The 17009-nt window shown below is 39.9% G+C and overlaps 1 protein-coding gene across 2 annotated transcripts in view; it reads left to right on the plus strand.

The window, feature by feature from the left end:
• The window catches only part of LOC126473820 (26S proteasome non-ATPase regulatory subunit 6-like), a 163803-nt gene extending 147077 nt beyond the window's left edge, over positions 1-16726 (plus strand). Inside the window, exon 8 of one of the 2 annotated variants that reach the window (XM_050101136.1) lies at positions 16169-16726. In XM_050101136.1, coding sequence (XP_049957093.1) covers positions 16169-16343 — 175 coding nt within the window. In that variant the 3' untranslated portion in view covers positions 16344-16726. The remainder of the gene's footprint in view (positions 1-16168) is intronic. The other variant, XM_050101137.1, reaches the window with a different exon arrangement.
• The last annotated feature ends 283 nt before the right edge of the window (positions 16727-17009 follow it).

Genomic DNA, 17009 nt, shown 5'->3' on the forward strand with positions numbered 1-17009 from the left:
TGATGTGTAAATAAATAAATAAAATAAAAAAATCTCTAGAAGTGTGTGATATGAATTGTGAAACACCATGTATATGCAGTGTCCCAACAGTACGAAATATGTATAGAAAGCAGTCTGTTGATGGATAACAAACATACATTCATAAAATATTGTTTTTGTGAAACACGACTACTTATTCACATGGAGGTAATAAGTGCTACTAGTGGGGGATCTCAAGTTTATTTCGTACTTCTAAATTTCTCCAAGGAAGTAGTATAGGGCCTCTGCTGTAATTAATCTTTAGGAACAGTTTGTGATACAATGTGAGTAGCCCTCTTATATTGTTTGAATATCCATTTAGTAAAGTTATCTGAAAATCAGAACGAATTGCAAAATGCTTAAGACAGATTAGCTGGATGGGTCAAGAAGTGGTAGTTGATGCTAACAATAAAAAGTGTGAGGTTCTTCATATGAGAGTTAAAAAAATTATGTTAAATTATGGTTGTAAGATAGGTAAAACAAATTTAAAGTTTTTAGATTCAGCTAAATATCTAAAGATTACAATGACCAACTACTTGAGTTGGAGCCATCACATGCGAGATGTTATTGGCAGGTGAGCCAAAGACTGTATTTTATGGGCAAGACACTTAGAAGGTAACAACAAATCTACTAGAGATTGGCTATGTTATGTGATTTAAATTCTATTTCTCCTCAAAATGCTGAAATATTGTATTGATTTCAACCTACACCTTGAGAAATGACCACTGTAACAAAATAACAAAAATCAGAGCACGCACGGAAAGATTTAGGTATTCATTTTCCTGCATGCTGTTTGAGGGTGGAAAAGTTGAGAAATAGTCTGAAAGTGGTTCTACGAACTCTGTGCCAAGCACAAAAGTTCGAAATGCAAAGTAATCATGTGGAGTTAACTGTAAATGAGGAGGGAAATGGATATAGGTAGAGATTCTGGGATGGACATAAGGATATGAGCAGAGATTGGTTATACTGAGCATCTGGCATGGGATCACTATGTCAGGGCTTATATGGAGAGAATCAATGGCTGCCATCTGTCGAGTAATTACCATGGTTCATCATGGCAGTGGTAGAACATTTGTCTGCAGAGAGGGTGATTAAATTGGGATTTGTTTTCTGATTGTGGAGTGCTGTTCTTTCTTCTGTTTAGAGAAAAAAAGGGGGGGGGGGGGGGGTAATGGGATGATTATGTTTGAGAGGGAGGAGGCTTACACTTCGATAGTGGTGTGAACTGTGGTAGGGAAGCTTCAGTCTTACACTTAGGTTGGTTTTGGTTGGATTGATTAATAGGAGAAAAATGTGTCCAGTATAGAGATAAGGAGAAGAACAGTATGTCTTTGATGGGTCCAACATGATTGTAGTTGGGTATGATACTAAAGGGACATGATGGAACTTTGCATTGGGTCTAAAGGTAAAGCCTTTGGATAGGACTGAAATGTCAGTAGGATTGAGGTTCTTGGTTGATAGGCTGACTATAGTTTTTTGGGTTTCCTTAGGTGAACCTCCATCAATCCCCCATAGCAGCCAGATCTCGTCTTGCTTACTTTTTCCATCTATCTCATCCCCCAAATCTCCCAGCATCGCACAGATCCCAGAACCTAAACTGAGACTTTTATATAGGATGTCCCACACAAAACTAGTATGCCTCACATACCAATTAATCATCTCTAGTCGAATTGCTTGTGAAGTGGCAACACTGTCTCAAAAGTTGGCTACACTGCATCTTATAAGAAAGTTGAATGCAGCTGTGTGTTTGAGCATCAGTTGTTGTGGGAAGCACGTACGGTTGAGTTGTTACAGAAGTGGGGCAATTTGCATTAGAACAGAAACTAATATTGTGGAGTGTTACATAAAGACAGGTTCAGCCCACCTGGTTAGCAGTGCAGTCTAATGCACTGCTTTCTGGGTGGGAAGGCGTGCCGGTCTCCGGCATGAATCTGCCTGGCAGATTAGTGTCGAGGTCCAGTGTACTGGCCAGTTTGTGGATGGTTTTTAGGTGGTTTCCCATCTGCCTCAGCAAATGTGGGCTGGTTCCCCTTATTCCGCCTCAGTTTACACTATGTCGGTGATTGCTGCACAAACACTTTCTCCATGTACGAGTACACCATAATTACTCTATGACACAAACATTTGGGCTACACTCATCTGGTGTAAGACATTCCCGGGGGTAGGGGAGGGAAGGGGGGGCGGGGGTCCACTGGGGCCGAACCGCACAGTAACCCTGGGTTCAGTGGAGGGGTGAGTGGACTGCTGTAGCATGTTGTGCGGTTGTGAACCACTGAGGGCTACGGCGGGGATGAAGCCTCTTTGTCATTTCTAGGTCCCCAGTTCCATACAATACAATACAAGACAGGTTCCATCAGTAAATGTAAAGAAATTTTTCAAATGAAGTAACCTGGTAGGAAACTCCCCAATAGCCAGCACTATTCAAGATCTGTGCAAGGAATGGAAGACTGTAGGATCCGTTCAGAATGTGCAGAGGAATGGCAACTGACAATGAGGACCTCAGAAACTATAGACAGAATTCACATGGAGAAGTCCCCACAAGTTGGTAAGGAGGTTTTTGCAGCAAGTTGATATATCTCATACATTGAAATTTGAAAATCAGGAAAAAAAAAAAAAAAAAAAAAAAGAGTTCATGGTTGTAACTGACTGTTACCATCAACTGCTAATGGTTACTTGGATTCTTTGCTTTACTTCATGTCAGATGAAGCCTGATTCCATTTGTCAGCATATGTAAACTCTCCAAATTTCCATTTACTTATCTTTCTTAATCTTTTACAGCCCAGACTAGTTTATTTTTATTCCACACAACGTTTGGAGTAAGTGTCAAAAATTAAATATTTCATTACTAGTAAAACTACAATAAGTTTTTTTCTCCTTATTCCTCTGGTACCACCGCCTTCTCATTCCCCATCAAATATTCTCCACAGAGATGGAGTCTCCACTCCATCCCATCACACATCTAGGTCCTCCTCCTTTAGCACACCTACTGTATCTCCTTCCATACTACATATATTTGGGTACATCACTCTGAAAGTAATACCTTGTATTCCGCTGCATTTTTTCGTTAAAATTGAGAGCCTGTTACTCCTACCATGCGAATAGAGAAATTAAACCACATGGTTACATACACTCCTGGAAATTGACATAAGAACACCGTGAATTCATTGTCCCAGGAAGGGGAAACTTTATTGACACATTCCTGGGGTCAGATACATCACATGATCACACTGACAGAACCACAGGCACATAGACACAGGCAACAGAGCATGCACAATGTCGGCACTAGTACAGTGTATATCCACCTTTCGCAGCAATGCAGGCTGCTATTCTCCCATGGAGACGATCGTAGAGATGCTGGATGTAGTCCTGTGGAACGGCTTGCCATGCCATTTCCACCTGGCGCCTCAGTTGGACCAGCATTCGTGCTGGACGTGCAGACCGCGTGAGACGACGCTTCATCCAGTCCCAAACATGCTCAATGGGGGACAGATCCGGAGATCTTGCTGGCCAGGGTAGTTGACTTACACCTTCTAGAGCATGTTGGGTGGCACGGGATACATGCGGACGTGCATTGTCCTGTTGGAACAGCAAGTTCCCTTGCCGGTCTAGGAATGGTAGAACGATGGGTTCGATGACGGTTTGGATGTACCGTGCACTATTCAGTGTCCCCTCGACGATCACCAGTGGTGTACGGCCAGTGTAGGAGATCGCTCCCCACACCATGATGCCGGGTGTTGGCCCTGTGTGCCTCGGTCGTATGCAGTCCTGATTGTGGCGCTCACCTGCACGGCGCCAAACAGGCATACGACCATCATTGGCACCAAGGCAGAAGCGACTCTCATAGCTGAAGACGACACGTCTCCATTCGTCCCTCCATTCACGCCTGTCGCGACACCACTGGAGGCGGGCTGCACGATGTTGGGGCGTGAGCGGAAGACGGCCTAACGGTGTGCGGGACCGTAGCCCAGCTTCATGGAGACGGTTGTGAATGGTCCTCGCCGATACCCCAGGAGCAACAGTGTCCCTAATTTGCTGGGAAGTGGCGGTGCGGTCCCCTACGGCACTGCGTAGGATCCTACGGTCTTGGCGTGCATCCGTGCGTCGCTGCGGTCCGGTCCCAGGTCGACAGGCACGTGCACCTTCCGCCGACCACTGGCGACAACATCGATGTACTGTGGAGACCTCACGCCCCACGTGTTGAGCAATTCGGTGGTACGTCCACCCGGCCTCCCGCATGCCCACTATACGCCCTCGCTCGAAGTCCGTCAACTGCACATACGGTTCACGTCCACGCTGTCGCGGCATGCTACCAGTGTTAAAGACTGCGATGGAGCTCCGTATGCCACGGCAAACTGGCTGACACTGACGGCGGCGGTGCACAAATGCTGCGCAGCTAGCGCCATTCGACGGCCAACACCGCGGTTCCTGGTGTGTCTGCTGTGCCGTGCGTGTGATCATTGCTTGTACAGCCCTCTTGCAGTGTCCAGAGCAAGTATGGTGGGTCTGACACACCGGTGTCAATGTGTTCTTTTTTCCATTTCCAGGAGTGTATTTTTGTCTTATCTCAGTCTTCCAAGTACCTCTCCATGTAATTCCAGTTGCATGGTAGCTTCCATCCCAGCAGCAGCACATCAAAACACATCATTTCATTTTTGAGTTGACACAGCTTGTAATAAGAAGTGAATTATTTTTATCCTATGTGTGCTCCTTAGTTTAAACTCTTAAATTTATACATAGTGAGAACTCTGCATAGCAGGTTTTAGTGTCTGTTTATTCTTCTTGGTTATATTTTACATTCATTCCAGCCTTAGTAGCACCACAGTTGGGTAAATTTTATTTTATTTATTTAATTTTTTTTGGGGGTGGTGGGGAGGGGGGGGGGGGTGTTTCTGTGCTTTCTCACTTACTCCTGTCTGCTTTGTTTGTATTTTTTGAGATCTTATTGAGATTTTTTATTTATTTATTTTTATACACATTATGGTGTGGCTAGGAATTGTACTTGTTGTGCATGGACACAAGGAGAACTGGCTCTTTCTAACAGAAACACTCTCCTAGACTTCTTGACCTATTTATTAACTTCAGTAACCATGCTCGTTTTGATGACATTTTGATCGTCAATAACCATCACTATACTGACACCACTAATAAGGATCAAACTGTATGTAGCTACAAGGTCTAAGGCACTTTCATTGCATGTGGGCTTCTGAACTGGCTGCTCAAGACAGTTCTGGAAAAGTGTTCAAAAGTACTTCACAAGACTGTCTGTCTGCAATAAATCCATAGATGTTGACACACACCTATGTAGGGAGTAAAGATCATTGTAATAAAATAAGGGAAATCGGAGACCATACAGAAAGATTTGAGTGTCTGTCTTCCCTGCACACTGTTGGAGAGCAGAACGGTAGAGAAATAGTGTGAATGTAGTATGAAAAACCCTCTGCCAGGTGCTTCAGTGTGGAATACGGAGTAGTCATGTAGATGTGGCTGCACATGCACTCTACCAACACACCTCCTAACCCAAGCGGTCTATAAAAGTGTCTGATTACTGTTCTGACCCACCTTTAATGCTTAACTTCACACAGATTAAAAGGCATTCAGGATCTGTGGAACCTTGCTACATATTATCATATTTTTTACTTCACGATTGATAACAAACCTATCCTTATGATAAATATTCCAATCTGAACTTCGCTACTGTTCAGTTCTGGTTTTAACCAGCATTCTGTTCCTAATACCATTTGAGCATTATAAACTCCAACAAGTGATAGTATTTCTGGAACCTTTCCTTGGATGCTCCTGTGGTTTACTAATATTAACCTATTCTAAATCCTATCTGCAAGGACAAGCAATTTCTGAGAACATTGTCACTGTTGTATCTTTGATTTTGGCAGGCAATTTTTCATAGTTCTAGATTTCTGTAGAGCATGTGACATGATGCCTCACTACAGACTGTTAATGGAGGTATGAGCAGATGGAAAAGGTTCCCAGATATGTAAGTGGCTCAAAGACTTTTTAAGTAGTAGAACCATGTATGTTGTCCTTAACAGTGAGTTTTCATCAGAGAGAAGGGTATCGTTGGGAGTGTCCCAGGGAAATAGGATAGCAACACCATTATTTTCTATAAATGTAAATGATCTGCTGGATAGGTTGGGCAGCAAACAGCAGTTGTTTGCTGATGGTGCTGTGGTGTGTGGGAAGGTGTTGAAGTTGTGTGACTGGGAGGATACAAGATGATGTAAGCAAAATTTCTAGTTGGTGTGATAAATGGCAGCTAGCTCTAAATACAGAAAAAATTAAGTTAATGTGGATGAGTAGGAAAAACAAACCCTTAATGTTCAGATAGAGCATTAATAGTGTCCTGTTTGACACTGTCACATTGTTTACATATCTGGGCATAATGTTGTAAAGTGATATGAAATGGAATGAGCATGTGAAGCCTGGTGTGATGCGGGTTGACTTCAGTTTATTGAGAGAATTTTAGGAAAAGTGCGATTCATCTGTAAAGCAGACCGCATACAGGACATAAGTCTCACCTGTTCTTGACTACTACTCAAGACACTAGGTCAGGTTAAATAAAGACATTGAAGCAAGCCGCTATATTTGTTATCCCAGTAAGTATGAACAAGATGCCAGTATGTATTACAGAGACAATTTGGGAACTGAAGTGGGTTGCGCTAATGGGAAGGCGACGTTCTTTCCTAGTCCAGGATTTGTCAAACATGAGATGTGATGCTTATGCAAAAACCAAGTTCCTGGATTTGTCACCAAATGTGATGACTATGCAAAAACTATTTTGTATCATACAGGACTTGTAGTCAAGCATGAGTTATGTGATGATTAAACAAAAACTGTGAACCCAGAGATGCTTTGAGAACTGAAGTCGGATTCACTAAAGGGAAAGTGACGTTCTTTTTGAGGAACACTATTGAGAAAATTTAGAGAACTGGCATTTGAAGCTGACTGTAGAACCACAAAGATAAGGTAGGACACATTAGCACTCACATGGAGGCATATAGACAGTTGTCGTTCTTCCCCCACTCTTTCTGTGAGTGGAACAGGAAAGGAAATGATTGATAGTGGTAGAGAGTACCCTCCGCCACGCAGTGTGCAGTGGCTTGTGCAGTACGTATGTAGGTGTAAATGTAGGTGTAAACAGAATATACAAAGTAGGAGGAAGAAAGGATTATTGTATGTAAAACGAACTGCAAAAAATTAAAGAACAACTGACGTGGGGACTTGCAGGCATTAACTAAAAATTCATGAATAATGTGAACTCCCTGAAGGGGCTTGTCAGTGTAATGTGAAGGTCTTGTGATTCTCTTTAATAATGCATCCTGTTTTACCTTTTTCATTACAATTCCCATCGCAAACCCAAGCACTTGAGTTAAGTCTCACATTTGAATCAGAATCATGTAGCTATCATCAGGTATAAACCTAATTCTCTTTTCGTTAGTAGTTCTTTCTCTTACTGCTACTGTTTAACTGTTGGTTACTTTTCTATCAAGTTCCAACATTTCAAACAAATTAACATCAATCATGATAACCAAAACCATTCCACTTAATTTGAAATGTTTACAGAATTGTTGTGTACTACATTTTAAATACTCTCTCCCAGACCAATTCCATATCTACAATAGATTTTTCCAAGTGCAGTTGACAAATGAAGTGTACTAATGGGTAATTCTATAGTTTACTGAACTCGTGGTTCAGTCGAGTCATTCATACATTTCTTCAATGCTGTTACAGTGGAACTTGAGGTAGTTACTTCATCTGAATCTTCAGATTGTTCTGAAACATTTAACCTAAGGCTAACATATGAGCTAATTTCTAATTAAGTCAGAATATAATTAATCTTTTAAATTCAGTATAGTTGTATCTATTTGACATTTTTGACATTTGTCTTAGCAAAATTTACACTGCTTTCAGATCAGTACCTTAGTGTCTCATTTCATTACCCAATGGTCCAACTTGAGCCTCCAGCTCTGCATGAAATTGATGACTAAAGCTCTTAAAAATTCCTTGCAATTGTCTTCCATTGTTTGGGTTAATAATCGCATAGGGTTTAAATAGTAATACTGGAACAAAACTTCTTCCAATCCACAACAGTTACCAACACAGGAAATTCCTACTTCAAATAAACTCATTTCTCTCTCAACGCACAATTTCATGCAAGAAAAGGAATATTTTTCACAACTGACTCTTGCACTGCAAATCACTGCATAGTCACCCGTCACCCACCACAATTAGTTACCATCTGCCAAAGAAACCACCCACTGAGCTTCTGTTTCATCATCTTAAAAATATTTTTTATGATATGCTATGCTGTGACCTTTAACTGCATGTCACCAGTACCTTTGTTTTGGTAATAATTGCTTTTGAGTGCAAGTATTAGCACACACACATCCATCCTTCAATAAGTTGTTTATTGGTTTCCAGGGACTCCATGTGTAATTCTTTTGCTGTTAAAAGAAGCCACACAATATTTTTAAACTTCACCAAATAAAAAAAAGTTTTGAAATTTCCACAAAAAATTACAGTTTGAATTAATAATACATATAATGATGTCTCAGATATACATCATTAAACAAATAATAAGATCCAGGGACAGTGCTGAAGATCAATCACAAAATGAGTTTCAGTAGAACATTTGGTTTGGTTTTCGCAGCTTAATCTACATTGTTCATGATACACAGCCCAGTTACATTAATAATTATCAAAAGCTTCAACAACGACCTTTTGCAGCATGGCTTGCTGCAAGATATGCAGCGAGAGTCAATAAGGTTCTGGAAGGTAATGACTGAGACGTGGAGCCATTCCAGCTCCAGTGCTGTGGCCAGCTGTGCTAGGTTTTTAGGTTAAAGATCCGTGGCACAAACAGCATGATCAAGGTAGTCCCATAGATTCTCAATTGTATTTAAATCCGGGGAGTTTGGTGCTCAGGGGAGTACGATAAACTCACAACATGCACATTCACTCGAGCTGTGTGACGTGTTGCATTGTCCTTCTGTAGATGCCATTGTGCTGATGAAAAACAAACTACATGGGTCCCCAAGAATATACGCGTATTTGTATTTATCCATTATGCACTCCAGAATGACAGAATCACCAAGGAAATGCCACAAAAACATTCCCCAGACCATAATGGTCCTTCTGATGATTGCTGCAGGGTGTTTGTTCTCAGACATTTCACACTGTACATGGCAGTGGCTATCTGTCATCTGAGAAGGCCATCTGTCGCCACTCAGTGGAGATCCAGTTGTGGTACTGGTGTGAAAATTCCAATGTTCGTCATGGATGAACAGCAGTCAGCATGGGTGCATGAACCAGGCATCTGCTGCGAAGGCTCATACACAGCAATGTTCACTGGACAGTCACAGGAGGAGATACTGTGGTAGCCCCTTGGTTCATCTGGATGGTCAGTTACTCAACAATTGCACATCATTCACCACTGTCATGTATTTACTCTGCATTGCTATTGCCACCAGCTGCCATTGACATTGAAAGTAGGCAGTGGTCACATTAATGTGACTGGATGTGTATGTAATCCTAAGTATTCTGTGAATCTTCCAGGCAGGTCAGAGAACCCTGTAACTTCTATTTCTGCATCCATGAAGGTATTTTCTCTTGCAAAGTTGCTATGATCGCCATCCCATGTTGAAGACATACATGTCTTTTGACATTGACTCATCATATGCAAATAAAAATCACAGCACTGCACAACATCTGTGATTTTACTTATGGTATCTTGTATCATATAGATGGGTAGATCACATAACTAATGAGGAAGTATTGAATAGGATTGGGGAGAAGAGAAGTTTGTGGCACAACTTGACCAGAAGAAGGGATCGGTTGGTAGGACATGTTCTGAGGCATCAAGGGATCACCAATTTAGTATTGGAGGGCAGCGTGGAGGGTAAAAATCGTAGAGGGAGACCAAGAGATGAATACACTAAGCAGATTCAGAAGGATGTAGGTTGCAGTAGGTACTGGGAGATGAAAAAGCTTGCACAGGATAGAGTGGCATGGAGAGCTGCATCAAACCAGTCTCAGGACTGAAGACCACAACAACAACAACAACAACATCTTGTTCTATGGTTTTCAGATGTGTGTATCATTCAGAAGCTAGAAGAAGTAGGGATACACACTGCTCCATTGGGGTGGGATGTATCACCACTCTGGCAGGTTCAATCTAAATAGTAAAAATGTAAATGTCGTGTGACTAGGGCCTCCCATCGGGTAGACTGTTTGCCGGGTACAAATCTTTCTATTTGATGCCACTTCGGCGACTTGCATGTCACGATGAAAAGATGATGATTAGGATAACACAAAACCCAGTCCCTGAGTGGAGAAAATTTCCAACCCAGCCGGGAATCATACCCGGGCCCTGAGGATTGACATTCTGTCACGCTGACCACTCAGCTACCGGGTGTGGACATCTAAATAGTTACACCCATAAATTATGTATTGCTTACAAAACAGTGAAAAATTAAAGGAGATAAGTATATAAATTATGTAACTTTGAATCAAAGGCTGCCAATGATTGCTTTCTGGAATTCAATAAAAATCTGATTTCAATTTATTCGTTACAACTAAATTAGTGACCCATCAAAGAATGCCATTGAGAGAAAAGCAGGATTAACAAGCAGCTGAAGTCATTAGTCATGTCAAATGTTTCTGTGCTTTCTGAAATAATAAATTAGGCCCATGCCAGTTCCATCACATTCAAGTTGGGATTGTAGGGCAGTAAGGGGGATACTTTGTACTCCTTGCTGGCACCATGTCTGTTGACAGTACACATCTTCTCAGCTGCTTTGTTGGCTTTAATTAAGTAGTTCATTTTTTCTTTTCATTTTATCATCACAGATTATTTATTTATTTATTGGCTTGTAAGCACTCTTTAAATGGGAATATGAGGGCCTATGCCACTTTGTTAATCTGCATACTGTGTTGTGACATGTTACACATAACTATAATAGATGCAGATGGGGTGTTCAGAAGCATCACTTCCCAGAATTTCATTAGTTACACCTGGCCATAATAATTGCTCTTGGTTGACATTACCAGAATTGGAGCTGTCCTTCCCTAACAAACCCATTCTTTGACATAATATGAGCTTTGGTCATCCTCTGGGTTGCTTCCCCACATTGTAACACCAGTTATGCTATCTGCTTGAATGTGTTTGTCAAGCGTATCTTACTGCCTGTCCAGGTTTCATCCAAGGAAAACATCTGACTCATTGCTTCCATAATGAGTTTTGATGACAAAACAGAAATGACAGTGTATAACATCAGCACACTTTAGCATCACAGTTCACTTATTACTAACATGCTGCCATACAAAATCCATTGAATTTAAAACTATGGTCAATGAAGTGCATCTCCACTTCCACCAATCCTCTCTTGTAAAACTGGTAAAAGCTTGCACTAGCTAGGCACTATCGTTTTCACATGGTAAAACGCTTCAGTAATGCACAAGTAAATCGTTTATTGAACTTGTCAATATCACACAGTACTGCACCAGGTCTGCTCTAATGTGTGTAAGAGAAAAAGAAAAAAGCATATCTCAGATAGCTGAACCACAGTCAACATATCTTTCAAAAGTAAAGATTTAAAGAAACTATCCATGCACTGTATTGTGTGCTTTGCGCAAAAGGTTATGGAAGTAATAAAGAGAATTCACTAGCATTGGCTGATTGGGAAAATCTCATCAGCCTCCTAAAACTGGACAGGCTTTTGCCTGTGTATATAACAGCGCTTAATTTAGCTGAGCCTGTTTATGTTTTTTCTTTGTCATAGCAAACTAAAATTTTCTGCATAACTTTTTGATTCCTGCTGTGTATGTCAGTTCTCCTTCTCTCTTACAGTCCTGATGGCAAAACATGTGAAATCCTTGACAGAAAAGGAATAGCCTTTTCATCCAATCTAGTAAGTTACTGAAATCTAAATACCAAAATAACAAGACAACATTGTAGTAATCTAAGAAAGGGTTATATATGTTGTCCAATAATGCGTGCAGCAGTTCTGTTGAAGCAGAGTGTTTGATACCTATCGTTGGCGGCATCTGTAGCCAAATGAATATCATCCAACTTCCTTCCATTTTCTCAACTTGCTTCCATGTTCTACATCACTGGCAGGTATGAAGAATATTCCTATTTATTTATTTTATTTTTATTTATTTATCTCTTGTTCCGGTGATCCATGTTGTGACAGTATCACAGGATATGGAACGTGTCAATTTTACAAGCTTTTGGCCAGAATTTATGGTAATACATAAAACAAAACAAAAACAGTAAACAGTAACTTAGGTCCCACTACAAAAAAATACATTTTAGATATAGATAGAGATTACAAAACAAAAAACAGTGAACAGTAACTTAGGTCCCACTACAAAAATACATTTTAGAGAGAGATAAAGATTACAAAATAATAAGTGTTACAAAGAAATAAATATTGCAAAATATATGTTCACAATAAAAATATTCGGTATTACAAACACAAATTTGGGCATTTCACAATACAAGAGATGTTAAACACTGTAGTTCAGGAACTCTTCTAATGTATAAAATGATCCTTGCAATAGGAACTGCCTTAAGGTTTTTTTGAACAGGAGATCATCATCTATCAAACACTTAATTCTTGAAGGGAGGGCATTAAAAATCTTACAGCCACTGAAATGGACTCTTTTCTGCACCATACTTAGATTTGGCTGTTCATAGTGGATATCATGTTTCCTTCTAGTATTGTGACTGTGATATGCACTATTCAGCTTAAAGATGGATTTTTCTTTCCTTATGAAGCACATCAATGAGAATATATATTGCGCAGTGGATGTAAGTATTTCAAGCTTCTTAAAAAGATTCCTGCATGTGGCTCTAGGATTGACTCCACACATGATCCTTATGGCTCTTTTTTGTACACACAGTACTTTTTTAGCCAGTGGCTGATTTCCCCAAAATATAATTCCAAATGCCATAATTGCATATCATGGACAAACAGAAAGAACATAGTCTGGCTATTGAACGCTACCTCTCTCAACACCCTACTGACTTAAAACCATCGCCTTATGTCTTATACAGCTGTCTTACTGCTTCACAGACAGGCTTTAATCCCAAAACTTAGACAACAAACAGATTTATTGTGCCATATCCAGACAAATCCTTAATCCTTCTTACCATCCCCATGAACCTGTTGCAAGGGAGCACCCATCCACCTCTGTAATCAACCAGTATTATCCTGGACTTATACAACTAAACCATTTCCTTTGCTAAGGCTTTGACTACATATTTTTATGTCTCAAGGTGAGGAACATGCCACACACAATATTTCTTATCCATCCCAAAGTGGTATTTCACTGTGCACCCAAACTAAGTGTGTGTGTGTGTGTGTGTGTGTGTGTGTGTGTGTGTGTGTGTGTGTGTGTGCGTGTGTGTGTGTGTGTGTAAGTGTATTTTATAACTCTGAAGAAGTATTCATCTGAAAGCTAGCAGACTTTTCAGTCTTCTCTATATGTCTATCAAAGACTCTGTGCCTTAACTAAACTGTGAGTTGTTATGTTTACCACACATTATTACATAGTTTCATTAGTTAATACAATATTTACCTAGTAATGGATATTATTGTCTTGGTTATTGGAACGTGAGCACAAGTGTAAAAATATATGATGTATGAGGAGGTCTTTAAATGAAATAACAAGTTTACTATTACTAGTCACTGTTTATTTATCTCCACGACATGTTTCAATGGTTTAAACCTCCATCATCAAATGGATTTATATTTGTTAGTATGACATTTGTGTGTGTGTTGTGTTACAATTTTTTGGAGGAATTTGTGGCACTGTCTGGTGGAGAAAACAAAACACTATTTTGGAACATGTTTTTGGGTTTCTTTTGACAAAAAATTAAACATATCTCAACATAAAATAACTGAAATAGAGTACCTCCAGTGGTCACAGGTTCCTTTTGCTGTCGTAACACAGTGAAAGACACCTGTGACCACTGGAGGTACTCTATTTTAGTTATTTTATGTTTATTGTTAGATATACGTTTAATTTTTTTCAAAAGAAACCAAAAAAATGTTCCGAAATAGTGTTTTGTTTTCTCCACTAGACAGTGCCACTAGTTCCTCCAAAAAAATTGTAACTCAACACATCCACAAATGTCATACTAACAAATGTAAATCCACCTGATGATGGAGGTTTCAACTGTTGAAATACATTGTGGAGATAAACAGTGACTGGTAACAGTAAACTTGTTGTTTCATTTAATGTTAGTAACAGTCAAAGTAAAGCCTAGCCTAAAATGTTCGCATTTAATGTATGAGGTCTGTTCAAAAAATTCTGAAACTTTATTCACAAAATTTTTCTATTCTTCCCTCTTACTTATTGTGCATGATCTCCTTTGAAATACTCTCCTTCACAATTGATACACCACTCCAAATGCAGTTTCCACTTGTGGAAGCAGTCTTGGTACACCTCTTGCTGGATCATATCATGTCTTGTCTATTGTTGCAAATCTTTGTCCTTTCAGTGGGGTTTCCAACAGTGGAAATAACAAATTAGGCCACAGGGGCCAGGCCTGTAGAATAAGGAGGACGAAGGAGCACAGCGATTTCGTTTTTTGTGCATTAGTCAAGCACCAACAGGAATGAATGTGGGGGTGTGTTATCATGATGCAAGAGCCATGAATTATCTCACCATGTTTCAGGTCATTTCCTTGTCATATTTTCTTGCAGGCGTTGCAGCACACCCTGATAGTACCTTTGATTAACAGTTTGCCCCTGTGGCACCAGTTCATGATGAATTAATCCTTCAAAGCCAAAGAAAACTGTTAGCATGGCTTTGACATTTGACTTGCCCTGATGAGCTTTTTTGTGTCATGGAGAACCCTCCCCAACCCATTGTGAAGATTGAACCTTGGTCTCAACATCATAACCATAGACTAACATCTCATCACCAGTTATGATTCTCTTAAGGAACATCTCATTCCCTTTTGCGCGATCCAAAAGCTCTTCACAGATTGAGAGGCGTAGGTCTTCTTGGTCTTGACTTGCGAGGCGTGGGACAAACTTGGTGGCAATGCGATGAATTCCAAGATACTGTGTCAGGATTTCATGACATGATCCAACTGAAATGTTACATTTCTTTTGCAGTCTCTTGGACAGTCAGTCTTTGACGCACACAATTTCATTGACATTCCTGAAATGAGTGTCGTCTTAGACGTCATAAGGGCATTCTGAATGAGGGTCCATCGTTAACTTCTGTCCAGCTATTTTTAAGCCATGTGAACCATTCATAACACCAAGTACAGCTTAAGCATTCATCACCATAGGCTTCCTGCACCATTTGGTGTGTTCTGTAAAGGTTTTCTTGAGTTTCAAACAAAATTTAATGTGGATGCATTGCTCCCCTAACTCTGCCATCACAAAATTCGCAAACTGTGCAATACAATGTTCTACTCAGTATGGCACTGAACAATAACCAACAGACATAAAACAATGAAACTTTTGGCAGTTACACATTGAAGACAGGCGTGTGCAGACATGCCAACCGCATTTCACTCCAACACACTGTTGGCGCTGAATTAAGAATGTTCTGGAATTTTTTGACCAGATCACTTACGTGAAACCATAATTCCATTTGGGCTAGTTTACCTTGAAAGTGATCAGTCAGCTTGAAGGTATATGTAATGTGAATAAAGAGAACAGCACTGGTACATAGATACATGTAGAAATGCATCAACTTTCCATCTTTCAAAAATTGTAATTAAACTTCAAATTAAACTCAAGAAGAATAGACAAAATTGCATCATCTGATATCTAAATAATTAATTACAGACTGTTTATGAATTAATTAGATGCATGTAATAATCATGCTCACTTGTTTGAGAATGTTTGGCATGTTATGGACAGAGCCCTTTGACCATCTTGGGATTTTGACTAAGCACAGTTTATTCACTTTTCTGAGTTATCACCTGTCAGTCGTATTCCTCATTTGCAAATGAGTAGGATTATCAGGCTGTATGAGTATTTTGCTAACAAATGTGTGTTTTCTGCTTGGTGTGTGACCCAGATGTGTTTCTTTTACAGGCATACTATCCAGCTCAAAATATGTTTTTTATTTTTCATGAAACTGATAGTTTTCTGTCATTTTACAGAGAACTATCAAGATTCATATCTGACAGAAGAGTTGATGGTAAAATTGATAAAGTTAGCAACATTGTTGTGACTGATCATCCTGATGCAAAGAACTGGCAATACCAAGAAATAATTAGACAAGGGGACACATTACTAAACCGTGTTCAGAAGCTCTCTCGAGTGATTAACATATGATGCTGCAATTTATTCTACACTGCTGCAAGTGAATATGGAGTGTTTGACTCATCCATTGCCAAATATTGTGCAGTTGCCCTCCTTCACACAATTTCTGTGATTTGTAATGAATGTGAATTTTGATAGAAACCTATTGTTCAGTGTCTACCACTATTAGCTACTATCAGTTATACTCACATTTTTTACCTCGGAAAACAGTAGTTGTTACAATGAACAAAAATGAGAGAAGTCAACCATTCACCGGAAGCTGATTAATGATGGCACATAGGCACGTGTAACAGCATAGAGATGTCATGTTATACCCTACCATTCTTTTCCTATTTTAAGTACAACCCCTCTCACACTCAATGATGCATATTCATTATTCATGTGAGTGTGCAACCCCCCCCCCCCCCCCACCCCACCCCATGGCCACGGCTATGAGTGTGTGCTCTTTGGTTTCTGTATGGATCTCTCTCTCTCTCTCTCTCTCTCTCTCTCTCTCTCTCTCTCTCTCTCTCTCTGTGTGTGTGTGTGTGTGTGTGTGTGTGTGTGTGTGTGTGTGTGTGTATTTTAGTGAGTGAGTGATATAGAAATACATCATACTTTGGTCAGCTCATGTAACTGGTTGATTTTCTTATTTTTAGTGCTTTTATCTTGTAATTTCCATTATTGTAATAATTTTTA

The sequence above is a fragment of the Schistocerca serialis genome, chromosome 4 (assembly GCF_023864345.2).
Source record: "Schistocerca serialis cubense isolate TAMUIC-IGC-003099 chromosome 4, iqSchSeri2.2, whole genome shotgun sequence".
Classification (NCBI taxonomy): domain Eukaryota; kingdom Metazoa; phylum Arthropoda; class Insecta; order Orthoptera; family Acrididae; genus Schistocerca; species Schistocerca serialis.